This window comes from Herpailurus yagouaroundi, unplaced genomic scaffold (genome assembly GCF_014898765.1).
Source record: "Herpailurus yagouaroundi ecotype Mexico unplaced genomic scaffold, PumYag 189, whole genome shotgun sequence".
Lineage (NCBI taxonomy): Eukaryota > Metazoa > Chordata > Mammalia > Carnivora > Felidae > Herpailurus > Herpailurus yagouaroundi.
This window is the reverse complement of record NW_024412420.1, coordinates 14,244,404-14,260,196: the sequence shown is the minus strand read 5'-3', so window position 1 is coordinate 14,260,196 and position 15,793 is coordinate 14,244,404. Positions and strand designations below refer to the sequence as shown.

Below are 15,793 nucleotides of genomic sequence, written 5' to 3'. Positions count from 1 at the left end.
TCTATCTATCTATCTATCTATCTATCTATCTATCTATCTATCTATCTTATCTATCTTACCTATCTTACCTATCCTACGTATCTTACCTATCTTACCTCTGGTCTTATCTGCCTCCAGCCCAGCCATAATGTGGCTTATCTAAAGGCCTGAAAGATGGGGCACCTAGCGCTACCCAGCTTTCCAGTTCTTTCAGTTCCCTTCTTAGGGCTTCCTGAGACACGGTGGCCAGGACCTGTGCAGAGCTCTTACAGAGGGGATTCTCACAACCTCCATTCCTCGTGAGCAGCTGAGGTGAGTGACCCCCAAGATAGGCCTGTGGGCCCTGGGCATTGCCTTTCCAGGCAGCCAAAAGAATTCCCAGGCTGAGACTGAGCTGAGAGCTGGCCACCATGATGGGGGCAGGGAAGGAGAAGGGAGCATGGGTGAGCAGATGCCTGGGCCAGCCAGAAGGGACTTAGGGGAAGGTAGCCAGATGTAGGATAGGGAAGTGGAGACCAGAAGGCTTGTGAGGGCAGTCCTGGCCCCAGGAGGAAAACAGAGGAGCCTGAAGAAAGAGGAAGGAGTTGCAGAGTGATTGATGGAAGGGGAGAGGGAGAAGGATTTGGAGGTAAGAGTGCGGGAAGGGTCTGGTGTGGTGGGGACAAAGAGCTGCTGCTCAGTAGGAAAAGGGAAGGACCGGCTGTATCAGGTTGGATTTGGTAATGAGCCTATGGAGGGTCCTGCAGGGGAGCTGGGGGCGGGGGTACAGGGGCCAACTGCAGACCAGGAGAGGGTGAAGAGGAAAGTGGGTGGGGGAGAGGCCCCAGGTAGAGTTTTGGGATTCATTTTATTTTTCCAAGAGTAAGAGGACCTTTCAGATGGTGACCAGTAACTGGTGAGACAGGACCTGGGGGTGGAGGGCTATCCAGGGCACCTACCCCCAAGCCACTCTTGCATTCCATCCTTTCTCTTTCGTTTTCTTCTGAGGCAGAGTTATCACTATCTCATTGGGAAATGGTTGGTAGGAGTACCCATCCCACTACCTTGCAGAACACAGCAAGGGAGGGAGGCCCAGGAGTCAGAGCCAAGGGAAGAAGTAATCATGGGGGTTGGTAATGTGGGGTCTGGCAGCCATGCCTCTTATCTTTTCCTGGGTCCTCTGTTCATCAACACTGTGGGGGTCTGGCTGGAAGATGGTGGGCCTGCCTTCCTACCCCTCAGGCCCTTCTGAGCAAAGGGGCAACTCTGCTGTGGGAGAAAACAGACCTCACTCTTACTTTCCTTTTGGGATAAACACTGTTCCATCTTTCTTCCAGAAGGTTCTATGAAGGGCGGAGGAGAATCTAGCATTCGTGATGGTTACCCTCCTTAGTGTATAGTGACCACCTCACATTCTAGAAACAGGGAAGTCAAATAATTCCAAGTCCTGATTGTTCTAGAACCTTTGGATCTTCATTGACCCCAGGCTGCCAAAGGGAGATTTAAAAACCTGAACCAATATCTCCCTTCCCCAAACTGAAACTGGCTTCTTTGTCTCCAGTTGGTCCAGGCACAATGTCCAGCCTATTTGAGGAAATCACGAGTTGTGGTCCAAGAGATGGAGCTGGAGGGGATATGATTGCTGTCAGAAGCATCCTTGACTCTGACAGATTTCACTGCTTCTCTTTGGTGAGTGGGAGGAGGAATTTCCGGAGATGCCAGTACCACAGGACAGACCTCACCCTAGAGGACATAGTGGAGAGAGAGGAGGGTGAAGTGCTGTTTGATAAGCTGGATTCTGGGCTCCAAGGTCAGTACGAGGGGGTAAGAGATGGCCAGCCAGGAGACTTCACCCACTCCTGCTCTACCACACTGTCAACTCCCCATTGCCATCAACCATGTCAGCCAGTCAACAAAGAACTTGTATGTACTAGAATTTGTTTGCATATGTCCACACACCTCAGTTTAAGAAATGCACAAAAGATGTTAACTGGAATTTAAATGAAAACTTGAAAAAAAAAAATGCACAGAAGAGCTGCATGGGGAGAAAGAACAGGGTAAGTGAAAATTTATTTTTATTGAAAATTATTCCTAAATTGTCTTCCTTTCCCATGTTTTCTTTTTGTAAATAATTCACTTTTAAGTTAGCTAAGGTCTTTTGATGTGTTTGTATGTTTATCAGTTAGATGGATAAATAAACGGAGGCAGTTTGCTTAGTGGTTAGGAAAGGACACAGGCCTAAGAGCTGAGGGCACCTCGTTTCTAAGCCTGGCTCTGCCACTCACCAGCTGGGCGGCCTCTGGACAAGTTGCCTTCTCTCTCTCTAAGTCTGTTTCCTCAGCTGTCAACTTGACAAGAATGTTACAAGACTCAAATGATATAAATTAGGTCATTTATGACAGTGGTTGTGCAGAAGGAGCATTCAGTCAAAGTTCAGCCCCATCATTCTGCTGGCGGCTGTTATCCCTCGTGTCCCTTGGAGATCAGACTGGATGGGTGAGCAGAACTCCCTAAAGGCTTGAGGGATTTCTAGAGGAGTCTATTCCATTCCCCTGCCTCCAAACTCAGACTTTTGGGTTGCAGAAGCACCAGGGTAAATGTTGCTGAACCCTCGCCTGGAGACTTATTTCAGTGTCTCAGACCTCAGGGTAAGGACTTTTACAGCTCAGACGTCTTTGCTACAGCCCATCTGGATCTCATTAAGAAAAGAATGCAAACAGTACCAGTGTATAGTTTTAGAGCACCTGCTATGTGCCAGGCATAGCCGTTATGTGACCAAGAGCAGCGTCCAGATTACTTGGGCCTTTCCACAAGTGGTTTCATTAAGTGAGCAAGGGGCTTCAGGAAAATTTCAGATGATCATTTTTCAAAGACTGAGTCAATTCTCTGAAAAGTAAATCGCTAAGAGCCAATTTACTAAAAGCTAGTCTCCAAAAACCAGTTTGCCAGATGACCAGTTCACTGAAAACAGAAAAAAACTTTAGGACTAGGGTGTTTTGCCATGATATTACTCCCCAGGGACAGGGGGAAAAGTGTTAAGTACAGAAAAAAAATTGACACGTTAACTTCCTTGAAGGGAAAGTCTGTCTGTTTGCATAAACAAATCAGGGACAGAGGTGAAACCAAACTTTGAAAAAAATCCTTAAGAATGAAGTGGATGGGTAATTTGAATTGATTTTTAGCAACTTGGCCTGCTTCCTTCTCAAATTGATTATTTTTTAATTATATGGTGCTGATGATGTGGTTAAGGTGGCATAGGTTTTTGTTTTGTTTTGTTTTCCATTAACTAAAGTCCATATACTTTATTCTGATTATCTTGGTTCTTACCTAATATCCTTTCTCTGTTCCAAGATCTCATTCAGGATACCACATTACCTTTAGTTGTTGTATCTCCTGAGGCTTCTCTTGGCTCTGACAGTTTCTCAGACTTTCCTTATTTTTGATGATCTTGACAGTTTTGACGAGTACTGGTCAGGCATATTATAGGATGCTTGTCTATTGGAATTTGCTTGACTTTTTTTCCTCATGGTTAGACTGAAGTAATGGGTTTTGGAGAGGAAGACCATCGAGGTAAGGTACTATTCTCACTGCATCATATCAAGGGTATGTGCTATCAACATGACTTATCACTGTCAATGTTGACCTTGGTCACCTGGCTGAGGTGGTGTTTGTCAAGTTTCTCTACTGTAAAGTTAGCACGCCCCTCCACCCACCCCCATATATTACATTGTTTTTGTGCTTAAGGCTTGATTTTTCTTTTGTCCTGGATAAAGTACATGTACCCTTTTACATTGATCAAAAAACAAATGGATCCTAGAATGTTAGTGTAACCCATACAGGACTGATTTGAGGCACCATTTCCGGTTCTGTCACGTTTCCGTCAGTTACAAAATGTGTTTGTCTCTGGAGATCCAGCCCTGCCCGACCCCCTAAACCTGGCTGTATGAGTTCCTCCTCGTCTGTAGGTTCACATTTGGGAGGTCTGAGAGAAAGGCAGTCAGCTGGCAGCATCTCCACACATGCTCCGCTAACCCCGGCACACCAGCTGACTTGGAATCAAGGCCCTTATGAAAGTGGCTGATCAGTCTGGGCAGAGTCCACACGGATAGGCGGTGGTCCAGGATTGCTTCACTTTACACCTGCGTGGTTCATACAAACACCGGAGACTGAAGTCTGCTTAATTTTTATTTCTCAATTGGCAAGAGCTCCTAATTCTTTAGCTTTACTTTTCCTTGGCTCATTTCAGCCTCTCAGATAGTTAAATAGGACTAGCTCACATTTATTGAGCATTTAGTATGTGTGCAAGGCATTTTGCTAAGTGCCTAACTGCATCTTTTATTTAATTTCTTCAAGCACAGGAAGTAGGTACTATCAATATTCTCCTTCCATGAATAAAGAAACAGATTCAAAGAGGTTAAGTGACTTATCTAAGGTCATTTGGTAAGAAGGTGGCAGAATAGGTGCAAACCTGGGATTATGTGACCCTTGTGGTGACTCCTGATGAGCACAGCATTTCCTGGGAGCCACAGTTGGAGGATCTCTGCAGAAGGGAAGGGGATTGTAGAGGGGGAGCCTAGGATGGGGCTGCTCCGGGGAGAATTTTCTGCAGAGAGATCTTTTGGGGCAGCCTCAGTATGACCTTTACCCTTTCCAGGCCAAAAGGCTGAGTTCCAAGTTCTGGATGTGGTAGACTCAAAAGGAATGTTGATAGTGAAATTATCCAAAGAAATAATAATTGCAGGGACCTTCCACAGATCCCACAAGCAGAGAATCAAGACATTGGAGACCTGGATACCCAGCAGTATCTGGATTCCCTTGAGAACAGGTGAGGCTGGAGATGGGCAGCAGTGGGGAGTGAGAGGGGGAGATGCCCCTTTTGAGCACCAAGAGCATCTGAGATGGAGGTGCCCCGGCCAGTGCAGTCCCTCACGCCCAATTCCCGGCACTTCCCAAGCCCGTTCCTTACTCAAGCGTGGCCTCCTCTTCCCCCTTCGGAAAGCCTTCTCATTCTTCATGCATCAGCCTCCAGGAAACCCTCCAACACCCCCAGCTCACTTGCTTCCCTGCTACCCTCCAGGGTGATTGATTCTTCTGGCTTGGACCCAAACCTGCTGGTTTCAAGAGGCCACTTTCTGCTCTCCTATGAGTTGCCAAGATCTGTGTTTTGTGCTGTTTTGCTCTGCCTTGTGGCAAGCCATGCCCCTGTTCCTCAGTGGACTGGGAATAGCTTGTGACCGCAACAGCTTTTACTAACCTCTCTGTGTTTATCCACAGCACACAGTAGGTGCTCACTAAGAGAGTCAAAGTGAAGCACAATGAAATCACAGCACCCCTGTAGAACATTTCCTGCACAGAAAGTGCCACAACTCCACCCCATCAGGGGGGCACTAACCAACTACCACAGAGTTTCTGACGGTTGAGGGCATGGTGCTTCCAAGGGACTTACAGGGACATCACCAGCTTTCTCCCTCAGCGGACATTTTATTGTTGGTGTGGGTGTTTTCTCCCCTAGCTGAAATTGTTGGAGAGTGTGGAGCAGCTTAGTGGAGGGGACTCAACCTTTCTCCTGGCCTAGCCCTCCTTGAGTGAAATGCCTTTTGTTTTTCCTTTTTTTTTTAATTTTTATTTTCAACGTTTATTTATTTTTGGGACAGAGAGAGACAGAGCATGAATGGGGGAGGGGCAGAGAGAGAGGGAGACCCAGAATCGGAAACAGGCTCCAGGCTCTGAGCCATCAGCCCAGAGCCTGACGCGGGGCTCAAACTCACGGACCGCGAGATCGTGACCTGGCTGAAGTCGGACGCTCAACCGACTGCGCCACCCAGGCGCCCCTGTTTTTCCTTTTTAGCTAAAAAGTGAAAGGCTTCCACTGAAATTTTACTGGTCCTTTGAACTACCCCTCCCTACCATAGTGTTGCTGGGGAGGGGTCTTTGGAGTTTTTCAAAGGGAGCTCAATTTTTTCTAGAATGCCTGTTGTTTCTAGTATGAGGCCCTGTGGTGTGTGCATATAGAGTGGGGTTGGGGAGGGTATTAGATAGGTAGAGGGAGGTCAGCAGAGGCAAGGATGTAGGTCTTCCTTGAGGGTTGTTTGCAAATACCAGAAGTTCCATCAGGCTATTTTAGTGACAAAATACATTCATTTCCTTATGGAATCAGAGATGCCTTCTGGAGCCCAAGGCTGTGGACAATGTGGCCAGGTCCCAGGGACCAGTATGAGGAACTGGAACCCCAACTCCCGAGAACTGGGTGTGATGATCTGGGAAGATGCCTGTCTCAGTGCCATGGGAAGGGCTCATGCTTTGGACTCCTACCGACTAGGATTTGAATTTCAACTCTACACTCATTAGCTGTGTGACCTTGGACCATTCACAACCTGTCTCTAGGCCTTAGTTTCCTCATGATAATGGGTGCAATTCTGCCTACACCATAAGTTTGTGGTGAGGGGTGAAATGAAATGCCATGTGAAGTATCTCATGGTGCTGGCACATTGTAGCCTTCCACAGATGCTAGTGAGTTCTCTTCCCACTTCCCACTTCCTTGCTCCCACAGTGGGTAAAGTGACTACGATGGGGTGCCATGTTCTTTGGTTTTCCAGCCCCAGAGACCCTTCATCTCAAATAGGAACTAGCTGATGGAGAGGGAGAAATGTCACTCCTGGGAGCCCGAGCTCTATTCCCCTCTATTCCCTCCAGTGAGTTGAAGAGAAAACTACCTACTTTGTTGCAATCAATCTGGAGAAATGAGAGCAGACCTCTATCTGGTGACAGAGACTCTGGAGACAACAAGGAAGGAAACCCTGAAAACTGAATGGCAGTGTATGCTGCGGAGCTGGATGGGAGGCAGGGTCTGTGAGAGAACCCGCCTTGGCCCACCCATGGTAAGTCAGGGAGATACCAGCCCAGATGTCAGGCTCTTCAGCTCTCCTTCCAGACCTCCCTGAGCAGTCTCAACTGCTTCCTGGACTTCTTATGACTTCTCATCTTGCCCCAAGAAAGTGCCTGTGGCATTGCTAAGTCCTTCCCGTCACTCTCTAGTAATGCCCTGTTCTTATTTGCTTCTTAGAATTTCTCGTGGTTCATAATTGCATGGGGATTTTTTGCTTATTCACTGTCTGCCTCCCTTTCCAAGATACAGGAGGCAAGAGCCACAGTGCCTGGAATAAAAAGGTCCTCAATAAACATTTATTGACTCAACAGTGAAAGCAACATGAGTTTGGGGGTCAGATGTGGGTTCTTATTTCAGCTCTGCTACTGGTTTAGCTGTGAAACTGGCTTACCTACTGATCCTCTTTGAGCCTCAGTTCTCTCATCTGTAAAATGGGGATTGTTTGGGAGATCAAGCAAGGTAACTATGTAAAGCACCTAGGGATTAACCAACGTGAACTCCTTTTCCTAGCACCAAAGGTCAGTAACCAACCCCCTAAAGCAGGTCCTGAGCTATTGAGTAAAGCAGCTCATCTTTCCCAACATGGAGAGAATGAGTAAGCAAGGTCTGATGGGGGCAGACTGAGTGCAGGTAGGTTCAGCTAGACTCTGTGTCAGCCTGGAGGGGCCCTGGTGAGCTCGAAGGTGGGGGGAAATTCCAAGGAAGGGGTGGAGGGTTCAGGGCTGGGAAGAAGGACTGAAGCTCCTTGTGCAGACACCCAGGTTTTGCCCCATCATAACGCTAATCCTTCCCTAGCTAGAGGTGTTAAGTCTTATCTCTTTCTGAGCTTGTTTTTTTTTGTTTTGTTTTGTTTTGTTTTGGTGAGGGGCAGGGTATGAGAATGGGGAAAGATATGAAAGAGGAACTTATAGAGAAAGAACTTGTCTTTCTGATAACTGGTTTTCTCACTCTCTCTGGCACTAGCCATTTGTTTCTTGGGTAACACAAAATCCTTTCCAGAAAGAGAATGGCTTTTAGGCCTTCTGTTCATCATTCCAAAAAGGGCAAGGATAGTATTTTTTAAAAGAGGTAACAAATGGCCCAGAATTATAGGGTTATCAGGGTTGAGAATGGAATAGGATGCACCCAGGGGTAGGGACCATGGTGTGAGCAGGAAAAAATCCTGTCTATTGGAGAAGCAGATTGGATTGCATATTGGCCTAGGGTTTCCAGACTCTGACAACTTTGGCCTGCTTTGTGCAGGCTGGTGTGCTGGATCCTGGGGTCCCAGCCCTTACTGAAACCTGGGAAGCATAATTGCATTGCATGTCCAGTTCTCACATGGTAGCACTGGCTGTGAAAGGAGCACTGGAACTAGGAGTAGGAGGGTCTCAGGGTCTAGTGGCTCTGCCACTCACTGGCTCTGTAGCCTCTGGAGCCATGGTTATCCTGATGTTAGCATGACTAGAAGATCCCTGTGATTCTGAACGTTGCTTCCTCTGGAATTTCATAGTCTTCCTCTGGGTCCCAGAAAGGTTGTACTGCCTAAGAAGACTTGGGAAGGGATAGAAAGAGGTGTAGATGTGGTAGAAAATCCAGAAACTCCCAGAAGTTGTAGAAGTGGGTTTTTCAACCCTGGCAAGGTCTTGCTAGCTCAAGAGTGAATCTCTGTCATGTAAAGTGCTACACCTGGGTGGCTCAGTTGGCTAAGCGTCCAACTTTGGCTCAGGTCACAATCTCACAGCCCATGGGTTTGAGCCCTGCATTGGGTTCTGTGCTGAGAGCTGAGAGCCTGGAGCCTGCTTCGAATTCTGTGTCTCCCTCTCTCTCTGCCCCTCCCCTGCTTGCGCTCTGTCTCTTTCTCTCAAAAATAAGCATTAAAAAAACAATAAAATGCCATAACAGGGCCATCTGGGTGGCTCAGTTGGTTAAACATCTGACTCTTAATTTTGGTTCAGGTCATGATTTCATGGTTTGTGAGACTGAGCTCTGTGTTGGGCTCTGTGCTGAGTGTGTGGCATGCTTGGGATTCTCTTTCTCCCTCTCTCTGCCTCTCCCCCTGCTCACACGTGCTCTCTCTCTCTCAAATAATTAATTAATTAATTAAACAAACAAATAAATTGCCATAACAGAGGAGGCAGGAGGTAGATTCCAATCCCTGCTCTGACCCACATTTGCTGAGTGACTGAGGACCTGTTGTACCCTCTCTGGGGTTCCGTTTCTTCTTCACTTATCTAGGCGTAATCCTATGGTTGTCTGTATCTGAGGATGTAGGAAGGTGTTTGCGTATATAGTGCTTTGTCATTTACATGAAATGATAAGGATACAGTCTCCCTGGCATGAGCAGTGAGGGCTCAGAGTCCAGGAATGAAAACTCCCACCATTGGGAAGAGAATGTCCAGAGAGGGCTGGAGGTGACCTGAAGACTTTCTGAAATTATTCTTCCCTTCTTTTCAGAGGAAGATGGTTCATCTTGCTTAAGTAAAGATTGGAGCTAGCTGTGTTCAGTGTAGCTGCACACTCACCCTTGAGCCTCCTGGCTTCAAGGACTTCAGCTCAGGTGGGAGAGCCTAGTATATGTGTATGGTGGAGGAGTTGGGGAGAGAAGGGTAGGGCAGTGCCCAAAGCAGTCTTCACCTTTAGTCTGGAGGTTGCATCTGTCTCCTTAAACACAGTGGTTCTCATTGATTATATGTAGACATCACCTGGGGGAACTTTAAAACTAGTGATGCCTGAGTCCCACCTCCAGAAATTCTGATTTAAGTTATCTGGGGATGTGGCCTGGGCATCAGGATTTTTAATCACTCCCCAGGTAATTCTCATGCACAAAGTTGAGAACCACTGCTCTAACTTTGTCTAAATCCTCACTACTACTAGCGTGGTCCAGAAACTGCACTTTGAATGGCAAGGACTAAGTAAGTTTTGATTTATTGGAGGTGGAAAAGAATTTGGGATTGGTACTCAACTGGGGTTGAGCTGGGAAGGTGAAGGTGAGGTTGGCAGGAGGCAATGATGATGGGTATCTGGGAAGAAGGGTGCTTTACTTTAACTGGAAAAGATTAGAAGGGAAGCAATAGAGAAGTGGTCTCATGAAGAATGGGGTCGACAGAGGCCTTGGTAATAATGGAGCTTGTTGGCTGGGTAGGTTGGGTTCTTAACTGCTGCCTCTACAGGGAAATCCTTGAGTTTGGAGGACTTCAGAAACATGAAGGAGAAGGTGCAGGACATGCTGAGAGGCCTCTAGGATCTGACTGACTGTGCTAAACTGCCTCACTAAGCACCTCAACAAGGAGGGGCAGCGACAGAATCTAGAACAAAGAGTAAGGGACCCAGGAAAGAATTGGAGCAGAGAGAGGGAGGAACCAGCAGGAAGGGTACCGTACTGAAGACAGTCTGCTATAGTGGGACTGACACTCATCTCCCCCATCTCCTGGCCCTCGGTGTCTGAGGCCCTGATCTCTGGTGACCTGGAGGGTCCAGCAGATCCTCTTGTAAGTAGCCTTTTTAATGCTTTTTAATGCTGCTGGGATCTTGGTAAAAACACATACAGAATCTATTCCGAATGTCCTGGATGCCTTGATTGGTGAGGAGGGATTTGGAAGTATGCTGGTGTGGAGGAATTGTGGAGCAAAGGGGTCTGTGGGGGTTCAAATCCTGGGAGGAAGGTGACATACATTGCCTTTTACATTTCATGAAGGATAGACTTTCACACTTTAGGAACTAGTCATTTTCCCCAGGCCAGGGGTTGGGGGATGCCTCCTCTACCCGCCTGGCAAGTCTGACCTCCTGCAAGCTAAGAGGGAAGAAAGATTCACCACAAGAGCCCATTTGGAATAACTCTCATCTATCATTGCTAGGGGCTCTCTGGAACCTCCTTCTGATGTTTGTCCCAGGTCTGATGAAATACTGAAGCCCTGTCCCTCTCTGCCAGCAACCCTCTTGACCCTATTTTTTGCCCTGAGATATCTTAGGAGCAGCATCTTGTGGCTGAGGCCCTGGAAAAGGGGACCCTGTCCCTGTTGAAAGACCAGATAAGACACCCTGGACTGAGGGCTAGGGTCATAGTAGAAGTGAATGCCTGTGTTCTCAAGGGACTCAGAAGTCCCAGGGTACAGTCCTTCCTACTTCGTAGTTCTCTGTCAGTTTATATCTATTCAGCTGGTTTGTGGCAATTCCCTGGAACACATGGTTTCCAGGACAACTCAGGCTTAATAGGCTCTGTTGCTAGCCTATGGGTAAGAGAGGGGGGTGGAAAACTGTTAGTTTCAGGATGGCAGTGCCAACGCTGATTAGCAGTGCCTGTCACTGTGTTGAGAAAGAATGAGGCTCTCCAGGCCCCGCAGGAAAAAGTGCCATTATGGATTATTACATCTGCCATGGCCCAGGATTAAGAAGTGTGGTGAAATATTTGCCATTTCTGGTATGTTTCCTTGTTCCTAGCTTTTATAGTCTGGTGTGTTTCCTTCTAGGTGGAGTCTGTCCTGGAGCAGAACTGAGGTGAGCAGCCCCACGATGTGGGCTGTGACCCTGATGCAAGATTTCTCTGTGCCCTCCGTGTTGCTGTCTCCGTCCTGCTGCAGCTGGGTGAGAAGCCTATCTTAGTGTCTTCCTAACTATGTTAGCTCTTGAACCATCTGGATGCTCCCCTCCCAGACCGTCCTCTCCCCCTGCACCCCCAATCACTAGAACAATGTCTTTATAACAAACAACTGACTTTTCTTTGATAGATCCCATTCCCTTCATGATAATGCCCCCAAATCAGCCTACATTATATGCATGGACTTTTCTAAGAGTGGCAGATTGATCATATTAATTTTCTCTCCTTGAAATCTCACTAAATAAAGTACTAGAAAAGATGTAAACCCACAATGATAAAGAGAACAAGGCAGCAGATAAGAGATTCTGACACATCTTTGGAAACTAGCAGGTTACTAAAGGAGTTTAAGCCGGGAGGTGTGGGCCTGAGATGTGCTGGAAGTGTAGGAGGAGACTGCTCTTCTCTCATCTTGAGGCTTTTCTCTTTAATATTTTTAAGACAAGGTAATTAAAAGTAAAAGAAATATATGCTTGTAAAGCATTTCAAATATTTCTCAAAGTTGAAGGCGATCTCCCCTTCTTTCTCTAATATAACCACTGTTAACATTTTGGGGTATGTTAACAGTCTTCCTATGAAACAGTGTTTAAAATGGTAATTTAGGAGCTTATGGGTGGCTCATTCAGTTAAGTGTCCAACTCTTGATTTTGGTTCAGGTTGTGATCTCATGGTTTGTGGGTTCGAGCCCTACATCGGGCTCTGCACTGATAGTGTGGAGCCTGCTTGGGATTCTCTCTCTCCCTCTCTCTCTCTGCCCCTACCCCACTCATGGGCATGCTCCCTCTCTTAAAATAAATAAATAAACCTCAAAATATGGTAATTTAAACATGAAAGTAGGATGATATAACAAATTTGTTTTCTATTTTTTGCACTAGAGTTGTTTTTTCTTTTAAATTTGTAAAAATATCATATGCAACAAGAATTCTTGTAGATGCTGTTGGGAGTGTAGATTGGTCAACCACTTTAGAAAACTGACATATCTACTAAACACAAGCCTATGAGCTGGCGACTCCACTTTCTAGGCACGTACCCAAGAGAAATGAGTGCATGTCTTCACCAAAAGACATACATTTACAAAAACATTAGCATAAGAGCCCCAAGCTGAAAACTACTCAAATGTCCAATAACTTTAGGATGGATATGTATACTGTGCCATATTTATGCAATAAGAGAGAACAAATTACTGCTATACATAACAGTATGCATGACTTTCACAGACAATGCTGAGCAAATGAAGTCAGACACAAAAGAACATATTTATATTTGGGTCCTCTGAGAAGCAGGTGCCAAACTAGAATTAGACATGCCAAAGTCTTTTTAAGGGAAGAGCCTGTGAAGAATAAAGGGAGAGGAATGACAAGTCTTCAGTGCAGGTTTAAAACCTGTGAAGGGAGAGAAGGAGGGAAGAATCGAGTAGGAAGAGTCTCAGAATGCAGGGCAGTTTTGAGAGTCTCAGTCAAGTTGACTTCAGCAAAGGTTGTCTACTGGAGGAGCCCCCACCAGGCAGAAATGGCCAGGCTCTAGTATCCCTACCATGCTCAGCCTTTGGCTGGAAGCAGCCCAGGGGAGCTTGATCTCAGGAGGTAGATCTACAGGGCAGCAGCTAGAGGTTGTTAGTCAACTCTGCTTCTTGAAGCAGGTTCTCCTAAAGAAAAATCTCAGTGGCATCCTCCATGGCCACCACAATACTGTATGATTCCATTTATATGAGGCTCAAGAGCAGGGAATGCTTAATCAATGGTTGTTGAACTCAAAATAGTGGTTATCTTAGTGGGAATAGTCTTAACTGGAAAGAGGCATGAGGGAATCTCCTGGGGTGCTGGAAATATATAAAGATTCATTGAGCTAACATTTAAGATCAGTATATTTCACTGTATTATTCATCAATAAAAAAAAAAATTGGGGCGCCTGGGTGGCTCAGTCGGTTAAGTGGCCATCTTCGGCTCAGGTCATGATTTCGCGGTCCGTGAGTTCGAGCCCCACATCGGGCTCTGTGCTGACAGCTCAGAGCCTGGAGCCTGTTTCAGATTCTGTGTCTCCCTCTCTCTGACCCTCCCCTGTTCATGCTCTGCCTCTCTCTGTCTCAAAAATAAATAAACATTAAAAAAAATTAAAAGAAAAAAGTTTTTTTTTTTTTTTTAAGTACATAGTGTATAATTCCATATAAATGAAGTGAAAACTGGATGATGGTGGTAGAAGTCCAAATAGTGGGAGCAGTATTGGATAGGAAGGGGCATGAAGGAATCTTCTGAGGCATTGGAAATATTTTATATCTTGATTGGGATAGTGTTTATGTGGATGTTTACCTGTGTAGACATTATTAAGCTATACATTTAAGATCTGGGCACTTTAAGTTTTTTTTTTTTTTTTAACTCCACTTTAAGTATTTTTTTTAACTACAATAAAAATTTTTATTTTATTTTATTTATTTTTTTTTTAATTTTTTTTTCAACGTTTATTTATTTTTGGGACAGAGAGAGACAGAGCATGAACGGGGGAGGGGCAGAGAGAGAGGGAGACACAGAATCGGAAACAGGCTCCAGGCTCTGAGCCATCAGCCCAGATCCTGACGCGGGGCTCGAACTCCCGGACCGCGAGATCGTGACCTGGCTGAAGTCGGACGCTTAACCGACTGCGCCACCCAGGCGCCCCAAAAATTTTTATTTTAAAAACAATATATACACATGAACATACTTGAACAAACAGAAGAATACAAAAAAGTTAAATAAAAATTTCTTCTCAAATTCTTTTACCTTATAAACCTAGTCCCACTTTCTTGAGACAACCACTGTTTTAGTTTTTGTTACTATTACAACTAAAAATGATATTCGTATATTTGTTCTTGATTTATTAACTTTAGATAGTATTTATTGACTTCCCAGTACTACGGATGAATATTGAACAAGAAATACAAAGTAGGAAGAATATTATAAAAAAATCAAAGGTACCTATTAAAGTGTTTAATAAAAGGTGACAGGTGGTCCCCTCTTACCTCCAACATTTTCCCCTTTCCTCTTCCTTAAATTCTGATTCCAGCCACACTAAACTATTGGCCTTTTATTTAAATGTGCCATCTACTTGTACAATCACATGCTATTTTTTAATTTTTTGAAGATTTTTTAGGGGCGCCTAGGTGGCTCCGTCAGTTAAGCATCCGGCTTCAGCTCAGGTCATGATCTCACGGTCTGTGAGTTCGAGCCCCGTGTCGGGCTCTGTGCTGACAGCTTAGAGCCTGGAGCCTGTTTCCGATTCTGTGTCTCCCTCTCTCTCTGCCCCTCCCCTGTTCATGCTCTGTCTCTCTCTGTCTCAAAAATAAATAAAACGTTAAAAAATTTTTTTAAAGATTTTTAAAAAAGTTTTTATTTATTTGAGTAATTTCTATGCCCAATGTGGGGCTTAAACTCATGACCCCTAGATCAAGAGTCACATGTTCTTCTGACTGAGCCAGCCAAGCGCCCCTACGATGATAAGTTTTTTAAAATACAGGTTTCCTGGGGCGCGTGGGTGGCTCAGTTAGTTAAGCATCCAACTCTTGATTTTGGCTCAGGTCTTGATCTCACCCTCATGAGATCAAGCCCCAAATCAGGCTCTGCACAGAGTGTGGAGCCTGCTTGGGATTCTCTTTCTTCCTCTGCCCCTCTGCCCCCTTTTTTTCTCTCTCAAAATAAATAAACATTTTAAAATACAGATTTCACTCTCCCTCTGTGTAGATTACCTTTCTGCACCTTATCTACCCTTTACACTACAGTTCAAATATTCCTTCCTTAGTAGTCATCCTACTTACCCAAAGAATTTGGATAGTTCTGTATGACCCATAACACATTGAATGTATTTCTATTATGGCATTCATCATATTATACTGAAATTATTAGTACACTGTTTCACTAATGTAAAAGTTTCTGGAAAACAGAGTTTAAATCTAACTTTAAATCTTTAAGTCTTTGCTAGGGCTCAGTAAACAATTGTTTTTTTCAGAAGTGCCTTTGAGTTGGAAGAAGTTTGGGAGACACCCAAATTTTATAAGGCTGGCTCAACCTCAGAATTACCAGTTGTCAGTAATAATTTTTTTGTTTTTTAAAATGTATATTTATTTTTGAGAGAGAGAGGGCAGAACATGAGTTGGGGAGGAGCAGAGAGAGAGGGAGACATAGAATCCAAAGCAGACTCCAGGCTCTGACCTGTCAGCACAGAGCCTGATGTGGGGCTCAAACTCACGAACCATGAGATCACAACTTGAGCCAAAGTTGGACTCAACTCACTGAGCCACCCAGGTGCCCCAAGAATTTTTTTCTGTCCTCTCACAGTCTCAGCAAGGGAGTACTTGTCTACTGGGTTAGATTGAACTAACCCAGAAGCTTGAGGTTCATATTTCATCT

The 15,793-nt window shown here is 45.3% G+C and overlaps 1 protein-coding gene across 1 annotated transcript; it reads left to right on the top strand.

Annotated features, from left to right (window-relative positions):
* The first annotated feature begins 8 nt into the window (after nucleotides 1-8).
* On the top strand, nucleotides 9-11,615 carry GSDMB (gasdermin B). Its single transcript, XM_040497897.1, is given in 12 exon segments — nucleotides 9-1,768; nucleotides 4,613-4,750; nucleotides 4,753-4,783; nucleotides 6,652-6,694; nucleotides 6,696-6,896; nucleotides 7,355-7,439; nucleotides 9,997-10,078; nucleotides 10,080-10,142; nucleotides 10,263-10,332; nucleotides 10,334-10,404; nucleotides 10,782-10,858; nucleotides 11,297-11,615. Coding segments are annotated over 12 exon segments (1,236 nt in total). The 5' UTR covers nucleotides 9-1,533; the 3' UTR covers nucleotides 11,437-11,615.
* Nucleotides 11,616-15,793: the final 4,178 nt, after the last annotated feature.